At 36.5% G+C, this 12,207-nt stretch overlaps 1 protein-coding gene and 1 pseudogene across 1 annotated transcript; both read right to left on the minus strand.

The window, feature by feature from the left end:
• Nucleotides 1-5,465: 5,465 nt before the first annotated feature.
• Nucleotides 5,466-8,865, minus strand: LOC149140221 (pentatricopeptide repeat-containing protein At3g12770 pseudogene; annotated as a pseudogene).
• Nucleotides 8,866-8,870: 5 nt separating this feature from the next.
• LOC149140222 (putative pentatricopeptide repeat-containing protein At1g68930) lies at nucleotides 8,871-9,735 on the minus strand. Its single transcript, XM_089448955.1, has one exon. It carries the CDS (start codon nucleotides 9,498-9,500, stop codon nucleotides 8,871-8,873), a length of 630 nt encoding a protein of 209 aa, XP_089305081.1. The 5' UTR covers nucleotides 9,501-9,735.
• Between the last annotated feature and the right edge of the window lie 2,472 nt (nucleotides 9,736-12,207).

Raw genomic sequence — 12,207 nt, forward strand, 5'->3', positions numbered from 1 at the left:
AGAAGGTCAACAAGGAGAAAAGGTCAACAAGGAGAAAAACTTGTGGAGACACATGGCATTTCATTACATGGCGCGGAACCAGGTTTGCAAAGCGCGAATAAGGAATTTAAAGAGAAGGCATCAAAAAGGCAAAAGAGGCAAAAAAGAGCATGATCGACTCCAGATATTGGCCGAGGTAATCCTTGGCCCACCATAGCTCTTGATGAAGAAGCTCCAGCCCAAATTTCAAGAAATTTGGAGCAATTTTTGACATTTTGAAATTTTTTGCACTAAAAAACAAGGTTTTTCTCCCTGTGCGCCGCGCCACCTGGCGCGCGCTTATGATAGGAAGCTCCAAATGGCAAAAACTTTATATTTTTGGATTTGTCATGAAAAATCATGACTATTGGTACATGGCCAAGAAGTTTGGGCAAGTTTTGAGTCCCCAGGAGGTCAAAAACACCCTAAAAATGACCTCTCTGCCCCTATTTTGACACACAGGAAGCAGTCTTGGGAGATTGAGGTTTTGGAGGGGCAAATGGGCACCAAATTCAAAAATTCCACTTGGGTTGGAAAGTAGACAGGTAGGGCTTTCCAACAAGCACACTTGGGCTCAATTTGGACTTTAGGAAGTGCCTCAAAATCAGCTCCAAAGTGGCGCGACACACACAAATTTTGGCGCGGCGCACAGAGAATTTTTCCCTGTTTTTCACTGTACAGCTCAATAATTCGCCCAACTTTGACCAGTTTTGCTTCTTGAAGTTATTTTTGACTTTCCATGATGTAATTTGACAACCATGATGTAATATTGGCACATTTTTACTTGTTCTAGAAGATTCATTCACCAAAAGGTGAAATGTGAGTGAATGAATCAGTTTCCTAGCATATAGGGGTAAGTTGTTTGACTACCTAGTTTTCAGTTCCTTGTTTAGAATTGGTTCAAACAACTCCTAGAATGATGAGCTCGACCCTAGAGGCAAGGGAATAGGTTTGGCTTGTCTATATTATGTAATTTCTAAGTCATTTTCAGGATTGGACACTTGGGATTGCTTTGGCATATCATTGTACATTCTATCTCTGCATTTTTGGCTAAGGAAAGACTAGGGTTTTGCAGCATTGTTTGGGATCCATGTGGCTTTATGTTTTGATGGTGTTCTTCTCTAAGTAATTGTAAGTTCATTAGTGTTATGTGTATCATTTTCCTATCTCGTCTTCTGAATTTGAACAAATGAGTGATTAAGGTAGAATCCATTAACTGCTCTGCCTTTGAATTTATTTAAATTTCCATGCTTTCATCTGTTTAAGGAGAATTCTTGAAACTCTCTTGCTCTCCTTAGCTCCTCACCAGTCTGATCTATCCATTCACTCAATTTAAAGCATCAAAACGATCGCCTTCCTTGCCCCAATCAGAACTCTGCAGAAACTGTGCCTCATCCCCGAGCCCAATTTGCCTTTCCCTGTTTCCAGCACAAAACCCCCAAAAACTCAAAACAAATCCTTGTACTTCATACCTAGCCTAAAATTAGCTTTTATTTCATTCATCTCGAGCCCCATCGCTTGTCTTTTGCCGAGATCGACTCGGAGAGAGCCCTCTCATGTCCTCGTAGGGCTAGCTACGAGGCTGAGCATGGTTTGATGTGGACCTAGAACCTTGCCTTTTCAGCCTGAGGCAAATCTAGGCTCTAACAGCCAGGTCATAAAATTCTTCAATGACTCGGATCAACTCGGTCGTTTCGGATTCGATTCGGCCAAATTTTAAAACAGTGGTTGTAGCTCAGAGAAGCTAATGTTGTCATGAATAATCCTTGAAATCTTTTATACGCTGAAGCTTGTAACAAGATTTCATTTGTGCACACTATTGTCTAAATTATAAGGTTGGTCGATGGCCTTTAAACTTATTCAATTTTGATTTATTATTTGTTCCAGATAAACATATGTTGTATGTTTTGCATTGTTGTTAATTTCATGCAATTATAAGCTTATTTAAAACTAAAGAAAATATACCTTTTCAAGGTTGATCAAACTTATATAAAATTGAATATTGGATTCAGGGAGATTTGTATGTGATTTCCGATAACTATTTATGCAATTAAATTACATGTTTGTTTTTGCTCCAAATGCTATTGTATCATATGAACTATTTATGTGATGCAATCATTCATTTTAATCCCGAATTAAATTAGTGATACTTGAATCTAAATATGTGCATGTGAGGCTTCGATCACTGCTTATTCAAATAACCACATACGCACACATGCTTCAATTATTATAAGCCATATGGACTATTTCTATGGTTTATCAATTTATCTTAATTTTGATCCCCTTTATATGCTCATGGTTTAGATTGAGAATGTCCCCTCTCTCGATCAAGATAGAATAGATTGAGTTAATTTTATATTAGTAATAGGATAGTACTTTCTATCGTTTGCACATTAGCTTAGGCTACATTTAGATTTTTTTTTTTAAACTTATAAGAAAATCTCCTTACATGGAGCAATTCATTTAGTGGCAACCGGGCCCACATAGCGGTCAGAATTACCATCGCAAACAGACAAAGGTCTAACCTTGATCTGGGGATCTGCCCATTGTTGGCATGGTCAAATCTAAGCATCAACAAACTCTTATTTGGGAAGAAAATGGATTAGGAAAATAAATCATATTTTATTACATGAGTTAGAGTTCAAACACATTTAAGGGTTTTCTCTCTCCATTTGCAACTTGGATTGGATTTTAGTGATTATTGGAAGAAGTTGTGGACAAGTAACTCCAAGGCTTGGCAAGAAGGTACTTGTTCCATAAGTTGTACTTTTATTTTTGTACAATATTTTCATATATGGCATGTATATACACAAATTGCTAACAACTTGTCTCAAAGAGGAGTAAAGCCTTGTAACTCCTATTGTGAGTCGAATGTTTGCACCTCTTTATGCGTAAACCTTAACCACCCTTTTGGAATTAGTTTTGTTGTGGAGCTCTTATTTTGAGTCCCTTCCATTCTATACCCTGTGATCTCTTGTTTCCTAAGTTAGACAATGTTATAAAGAATGCCAACTTGTCTTTGTATAGGCCCTAGACATTTGATGGATAGCCCTCTTAGATTGCATTCATGGCCTCCATAGCCCAAACAAGAAGGCATTGGCTTTCCCTTTCATCTATCATCTCCAAGCCCATTGCATTATTCATTTTCCATTTGTTATATTGTTGTTAGGTTCCTTTTTACCATACTACATGAAGTGAGACTAGAAACCATATGGAAGCCACCTTTGACTTAGGTCCATCCTTTGTCTAAAGTGCAAAGGAGAGTTGATGAGGTGACAGTGGCCAATGACCAACCTTCTAGTTCCACAAATATTCATTTAGGTGTTGGACTTTACATTTTTGGGTGCGAGATTGTGTGGTAACACTTGTATGCAACCTATGGGTAGTCCCTTTGACACCCAAAATCTTAATTAGCATGGATCTCTTTTTTCTTTTCTATCATTTGGTGATTTTGTTGCCGTAATGTGCTTGATACACTGAATATGTATCCTACTGACAAGATTGCAACATTCAAGTTCTTAGTCATCTCTTCAAACCTAACCAAGCATTCTTGTTCAACCATGGATAGATTTGTGCAGAGGATGGACTCTATTTCCTAGTTGGAGCTTCAAAAGTCCAAATTCAAGGAAGAATGCCCCCATTCTATTTGAACAAGCACTGATTGGAAAGTTCACAAGCCTCCAGCCTAGCTTAAAGAATACAAAATCATGGATGGCAAAGTACTAGATGCCAAAAATAAAAGTAGGTGACTTTGTTTGCATGTGGCCAATAGTGTTATTTTTTCATTTTCAGAAAAAGTGAATTAAAACTTTACATTTCGATCAAGCCCTTACTTCATGGAATCTTGTGGCATGTTTTTGTTGCATTGGTCACTAGACTTCAACCATAAGAAGAGATTTTTCATCCTTTGTTTGGGTAAGGTTGCCCCACCTTCCTCTCATATTCTAGGATGTAGAAACCTTTAGAGCTATGGGGTCAAGCTGGGTTGATACGTTGACTGAGTTTATTCAAAAGGGGAATAGTATACTTGTGCTAGAATATGTGTGGAAATGGACTTGGAGAAGGGCCTTTCAGAGGCATTGCAAATAAATATGGATGTCTGGAGCAACAAGCAAGGATTAGCCTATGAGCAGAACTTTTTTAAGTGCAACTTTTGCCACAAGTATGGACTCTTCACTAAAAGTTGCCCAAGGAGTCAAGAAACTCTGTATTTTCCCAAGCATTCAATGAACCCTCCCAATCAGTCAGAGCTAAACTCATTTAAGACAATGACCAACAGACATGGAAAGCAATAGCTGAAGGTGCCACAAACCCAAAGATGTTCTCCAAGGGGCCACAACACCTAAAGGAATCTGAGAAATATCTTCCTCTATAAACAATAAGAAATATAAGGTCCTTGAAGTTTTAGAAGAAGTGGAAAAGAAAGATGCCAAGGCTGAACCATCTAAGATTCCTGTGAATCCTGAAGGTGGAGAAGATCCAGATTCAGAAGGTGAAGATCCATTTAAGTCTCATAGAGATCTAATCGTTTAGTGTCTATTATTGCAATAGAGATAGAAGAGGAGGATGCAGAGGATGACGAGGAAGAAGTAGAAGGGATTAGAGTAGGAACGAGAAAAATGCTCCCAAAGAGGTAGCAAGTGTTCCAAATCAAACAATCCACTTGAACGAGGATGTAGCTCAAGCTCAAGAAAACTCTTCAGCGCATATATTTCATTTGCATGAGTCTTTTGAATCTCCATCGTGCACAGAAGCAGTGAAGAAAGGCTCACATCCTTCCCCTCCCCACACGAGGAGGGAAATCAAATCAGGAATGATGGGAAAAAGAAACAGAAACAAATAATTCTTTCAGATGCCGGAGCTCCTTAGACACATTGTTTAAGGGAGGAATGGTTCTCCAATCTAGTAAAAAATAATGTCCTCTTTTTGTATTCTGTTAGGTAATCAATGTGTTAAAATTTACTCACGTATGCGAGAATTAATAAGTGCAGACATAAGAGAAAGCATTGGAAATTTCCCTCCTTGTGTTTTGAGGGGAGGTTGAAAGATCTGCAAATGGCAGTCAACATCTTTAAATTTTGTACTCCTATGCTGTCCAGTTTAGCCATAGTCTCTTTTAATACAAAATATAACTGTTTCTGGTAAAACAAAGAAAAAGAAAAATTACAACAATTATAAAGAAGAACCTAGCGTCTTCTGGAAATTCAATCACCATTTCAAGTGCCTACCCGAATGCTACCAGATAAATTACAGTGTGTTGTCCATGGTCCTCAACTATTTTTCATTTTTCTCATATATTTTCTAAATGGGAATAATCCATCTTTCCATGAGCTTGATCGTTGCCAAGCAGATATTATATTATCTATTGGAAATTTTGTCATAGCAACATCACTTGGATTTGGAACCCATGTCTTGTCCAAATAACATTTATTATTTTATATATTTGAGCTAAAAACTTGTGCTTCAAGAATTCGTCTCAATTCAAAATTCACGGGCTTGCAAAGTGCTGACTGTAAAAAGCAGGAGCGTTTTGATAGTCTCTACATCATTGATATCTCCCATTCATCCCTTTTTAGAATTCGGACATTGTTTAAAACTTTGCAATATCTCAATCATACCCCACTGGAGGTTTCCATCCCTCATTGTTTGGAAAAACAAGAAGGGAGTAGAGATGGAACGCTCTCCCTGCTCCTACAAAATTTTGTTTCTCGAATTGGGTTTGGGATGATAAGTTCTTGCTACCTGTCCCTCGTTGTGCCACCTTTTGGCCATGGGGTCTTTCTCCTCATCCCGCTGCTATAGAGCCCTCCTTATTGACTTCAGCTTTCCGCTTCCATACATTACCATTTTAAAAAAATGAATTAATGAATTATGGTTAGCCCAATCTACTCCAATGCATATCATCTCTAAACAGTATAACTACCAATTAAGATAGCCTTGACCTCGTAATCTACATTAAGTGAAAAGCACGAATAAGATATAGATGCCACCATGCATCAAAGAGACAAGAAGGGGGAAGATGGAGTTTTGTCTTAGCTCTCTTACTTCACCTAACTGGAGAAAAGTGAGCTTGCTACCCGAGTCCCCACTCTCATCTCTCTTTCTTAGGTTGTCGAAGCTATTACTTTTTGTATCTATGGTTAGAGCTCTTCAATAGGATTTCAGCTTATGCTATCAGCCTATCACTGTTCTGACCCAATACATAAACACTTCCCACATTACCCTGTTACCCCCTTAGGTTATTTTATGTATGAAATTAAATTAAAAAATAGTTGTGGGCTAACATTTTCACAGAAGTTTGCACCTACGCAACTTGTGTTTTTGAACTCGCTTCATTCACTATTACCAATATTCACCGCAAGAACACAACCCATCCTTAAAATGGTGGAAACGATATGCATCCCTCATAATAATTTCTCGCATGACAATTTTGGAGATGAACTTGGTGGCAATATGACAGTCACCACACACACGAAGGTTTTTTGTGATCCGAATAGGAGTCCCAGGCCTTGTGCTAATAACCCCAAAAGCAATGGCCAGCCTCTCACTGTGACTACAAAGCATGTTTTCCTTCAGTTCCTCCTCCACATCATGCAGCACAAAATCTGTGCTAGGCAAATACCCCGCCTCCTTCATCTGCTTGTCCAAGGTTGACAACATTGCATAAATTTTCTCCGATTGAGGATGTGATCTGTCATCTGCAAGGAACGCGTGAATATTGTAGTTTACTTCAATCAGACTGCATCCTCGTATTTTTATGAGTCCCCTATCTTTTATCATTGTCCTCATTTTTACCACATCATCCCACCTGCCAGCTGCAGCATAGATATTTGACAGAAGTACATAGTACCCTGTATTGTCTGGCTCTAACTCAAAAAGTCGCTTCGCCCCGAGTTCTCCTAGTTGAACATTGCAGTGAATTCTACAAGTACCAAGCAATGTCCCCCACACTCCAGCATCAGGTTCTAATGGCATTTTTTTGATAAAGTTGTAAGCCTCATCCAGATGACCAGCACGGCCAAGAAGGTCAACCATGCAAGCATAGTGCTCCGTCCTAGGTGTGATGCAATAATCTCGAGACATGCATTCTAAATATTGCCAGCCCTCACTCACTAGGCCTGCATGACTGCAAGCAGACAAAACACAAACAAAGGTGATGTGGTTTGGCTTAATATGCGTCAATTGCATTTGGCGATAAAGTTCCAAGGCATCCTTACAATTTCCATGCATCCCATAGCCTGCAATCATTGTATTCCATGAGACTACATCTTTTTCTACAATATTTTCAAAGAGTTCACGTGCAATATTTATATTTCCACACTTGACATACATGTCAATGAGAGCAGTTGCTACAGAAACATCTGACTGAAGTCCATTCCTAATTATATAATCATGGATCCGTTTACCCTCCTGCAGAGCTGCTAAATGGGCACATGCTGGGAGCACACATGTCATGGTGACAGAGTTGGGTTGGACACCTGCAAGTTGCATTTCATGAAAAAGTATCAAGGCCTTGGCAGCATGGCCATTCTGAGCATAACCAGCAATCATAGCATTCCATGTGACTACATCTCTTTTCGATATTTTGTCAAACAACCTAGCCGCAACTTCTATATTCCCACATTTAGCATACATATCTACAAGAGCAGTTCCCACAGAAACATCTGATTCCAATCCACTTCTGATAATGTATTCATGAACCCTCTTACCTTGTTCCAGATATGCTAAACATGCAAATGCAGGGAGCAAACTTACCATAGTGACTAAGTTGGGTGTTACTTGAGAAAATTGCATCTTACTAAAGAGTGTAAAAGCCTCATTCGCGTCTACATTCTGTGCATAACCTGCAATCATTGCACTCCATGTGACTACATTTTTCACATTCATCGCATCGAAAAGTTTCATAGCAAGCTCCACATTTCCACATTTAGAATACATGTCTGTAAGGGCAGTTCCCACAAAAACATTTGATTCAAATCCACATTTGATGATGTAACTATGAGTCCACTTGCCCTGTTGCAGATCTCCTAAATGGGCATATGCTGAGAGCACACTCACCATGGTGACTGAGTTGGGCTTCATGTCTGCCAATTGCATTTGATAGAAAAGTTTCAAAGCTTCTTCGGCATGTTCATTTTGGGTATACCCTGCAGTCATCGCATTCCGTGACACCACATTTGTTATAGAAAGTTTGTCAAATAATCCTCGTGCAACCTGTAATTTCCCACACTTTGCATGCATAGTTACCAGGGAATTCCCCACAGAAACATCTGACACAAGACCACTTTGAATTATATAATCATGGATCCACTTGCCTTGTTCTGAAGAACCCAAATCCCCACAAACTGACAACACATTTACAATGGTAACAGAGTCAGGTTTTAGGCCTGCAACATGCATTCTGTGAAATAGGGACAAGGCCTCCTCTCCATATCCATTCTGCCCATACCCTGAAATCATGGCAGTCCACGAGATCAGATTTTTCTGAGGCAATTTGTCAAATACTCTGTGTGCACTTTCTATATTCCCACATTTAGCATACATGTCTACGAGAGCAGTTCCAACAGAAACATTAGACTCAAATCCCGTTATAATTACATAACTGTGAATCTGATCAGCTTGCTGCAAGCTAGCTAAATAGGCAAATGCAGAAAGCACACTGAAAATCGTAACTGAATTGGGTTTTGCATCTGAACGCTGCATTTGATTGAAGAGCATCAAGGCCTCACTAGCGTGCCCATTCTGGGCATATCCTGCTATCATTGCAGTCCATGAAACCACATCTCTCTGAGACATTTTGTCAACCATTTGGCGAGCATTCTCTAAATTCCCACATTTAGCATACATGTCTATTAGTACATTCCCAATATAAAACGAGCTCCAACAATCTGATCATGGATCTCCTTGCCTTCTTCCAAAGCCGATAAGCCTGCACACGCCCTGATTGCAAAGAGAAAGGTGAACTTGTTTGGCTCAATGCCTGATCCTTGCATTTCATAATAAAGTTCAAGTGTTTCCTGCCAGAGTCCTTTCCTGCTATAAGCCCTTATAACTGCATTCCATAAGTAAACATTCCGTTTACGCATTCTGTCAAACATATTGCGCGCATTCTTCCAGCAATCCCAAGTGCCATATAAAGTCACAAGTTTGGTAACCAAAACTATGTTTTGTTCAAGTCCACTCATGAGTATCCGGGCATGGATTTGTTGAAGCTCATTCATGCTCTTACACACCTGCAAAAGAGAAGAGAAGGCTTTGAATCCGAGCGAGTAGCCTCTACATACTGTGCTGGTTTCCTTGTTTTGCAATTCCCAGCTTAGACTTTGAGCGTTTTGTTGTTCAACAGCGTCAACAGTAGTAAAGATAGAATGATGGATGTCCAGACAACAACGTATGTGAAAATACTTTAGAGTTCTTATTATTTTGTGAGAAATGCAGTGTTGAATATGAGCCGATACCATGGTTTCCAACGTCAATACCATTACCGAATTTATCAGAAATAAAATACGCCATGAATGAGTTGATTCAGCGTAAGGCTGCAAATCTCCTGTAATGCAATAATGCCTTTAAAATTGTGTATCAACAGAAACGCTACTGTACTAGTCGGGAAGGTAGAGATAAATATGGTATGGACAATACTAGGTGTCTGGGTGAAGATACCTTCATTAATGCATGATAACAATAATAATGTAAGTACGAAATCCTCTGAGCAAGGGAAGGTAACATGAATGGGAAGGGGTTTGTTAAGGGGTTTGATAAACTTGATTATACGTAAAAGTATGGAAGGTAATATTAACAAATTATTTAAAATAAGACTAACATTAAATGTTTTTAGTTTTTCTATCCATCTTTTTCTAAGTAGATTATCTCAAGCTTTAGTTGTTAGCATTTTACAAAATTTTATATTTTTCCTCGTTGTCTTTATAAGCCTCACATTCTAAAATGAAATATTTTTGTTTCCATTTTTCCCAAATAACAAAAAGTACATACTCTTTTCTCCCACATTTCTTTTGATCTTTTCCAATGCCATAATTGGCAATCTAATTAATGAGAATTAATTCTTTTAATTATAATTCTAAAATGATCATAAAAATACCCTCGTCAATTAAAAAAGGAATACTGCCAGATTGAATTGTCATAATAATTAGTATATTTGTCATTATAAACATCCCTTGATATTATAAACACTCATATTGATTTAATTCTTAGTTCTCGATATCCCATTTTTATTGATAGAAGGGAAATGCTTATTTTGAATTTTATAAACACCTTATTAATATGTATGATACTTTATTTTCTGATATTTTCATTCTAAACAATAATTAATAAATAAAATAATAAAATATTCCATTTTCATCCTAAGTATCTTTAGAATCAATATGTTAACAACCTAATTAGATTTACTTTGTTATCACTGCGTGGATTACATTTAATATGTTTACATATGGCTTACACAATGTTTGGAATTTTATGGTTTTTCAATTGAAGCAACTCCTTATTATATATTTAAGGCTATTTTGCATTATAATTGTTAAAATTGATTTACAATTTAAAGTGTTTAATAGGAATTTTTTTATTTATTTGAATTTTTTATAATGTTTAAAATAATAAAAAATAATATTTATATTTGTTTCTAACCCATAAAAGAAAGTGTATGTATCTTAATTGATTTATATATATCAAGAACGATAAAATCTTTTAATGTAAAACTTTTACTGAAAATTTCACAATCTCTATGAAGCTTATGAAATCATATTTCAAAATGTTTTATGTATAATTTGAAGAAAGATCAAATCATGGGCATACATGTATTTATATTAGTTCAAAAAAATAATAATAAATAAATAAATATTTATCATAATTCAGAGCTTTTTGATAGTAAAAGATTTATCATTCAAATTTATTTTGATGTTTCAATGTTTAATAAATTTGATGTTTCAATGTTTAATAAATTTGAATTAGGGTTGAATTTATATTTTTATACCTGCTTAGAGTTTGTCTTAGTTAGGCATATTCTTATAAATATTTATTATTTTAACATATTTTTTTTATATAAGGGTTTATTATATTTATAGATAAATAATTTTGAATTAAATAGGTATAAAAGCATTTTTCAATTTAGAAACCTCAACATTACAACTTTGGTGATAAAATGATATTTTTTGCTAAAGCTAGGAATTATTTAGAAACATTAAAAAAATGTTGCAACACAATGTTTATTTTAATTTAAAAAATAATTTAAATTGGCTTTCCAAATATACCATGTTGCATATAACTTGTAATCTTTCTATATTTCCTCAATTCTCTAAATTGATAAGTGATGCACACCAAGACTCTCCTTGAGATGAGATTGACTCAAAAACACAACAAATAAACACTCAACAACAAACTAGATCATATATATTTTTTTGATATTGCTTATAGGGTTGATCATCAACAAATATTATAGCAGTATTTGGTTGTAATTGACCATTACTAATTGTATTTGGTAAGATATATCTAGTATAGTATGCTTGCTCCACTTAATTCAATTTTAAAGAGAGTTTCACTAGGTACACATGCTTTCCCTTAAGGAAGCACATGTCTCATACATACTTTCCTTTCATGTAAGGTGTGTATACATTCTAAAAAAGGAAAAATTTAAAGTTTGCATTAATTGTGCACTTTAATGTAGGAATTATGGGTTTCTTACAGAGTTGTCTTTAGTGCGACTTTTTGGACTTTCCAGTGCCGAAATCTGGAGGAAAAATTTGAGGTGAAATCTTGATTAGTGTTATTTAAACCGGTTTTTTTACTATATATGTGGATTCAGCACCCTGAAAAACCCCTAAGGCACTTCGATTGTGCAGGGATTACCCATCAATCTTGTGATTTCAATAAATTCCTGCCGGATTTTAGAGAAATTAAACAAGAAAAACCTACCGGAAAAACTTCCAAAAAATCTCACTAAAGACAACTCGGTTTCTTACCATTGTAAAGCCCTACTTTCCATTTCCAATGAACTTCACTAACTTCTAAGAATATAAATAATGTTCATATGTTGGATAAGGGACCATTAACCATTCTGATACCCTTATACCAGAGCATTGATTAAGATCCAAGCTTTGTAGTCTTATAATTACTTTTTGCATAAGAGGCGAGTACTAAGCAGCAACGTTGCATATTACGCTTGTTTATATCTTATTCATA

Source organism: Pinus tabuliformis, chromosome X, assembly GCF_031772625.1.
Source record: "Pinus tabuliformis cultivar Carrire ecotype Pingquan chromosome X, CPIR1, whole genome shotgun sequence".
In the NCBI taxonomy this organism is placed as follows: domain Eukaryota; kingdom Viridiplantae; phylum Streptophyta; class Pinopsida; order Pinales; family Pinaceae; genus Pinus; species Pinus tabuliformis.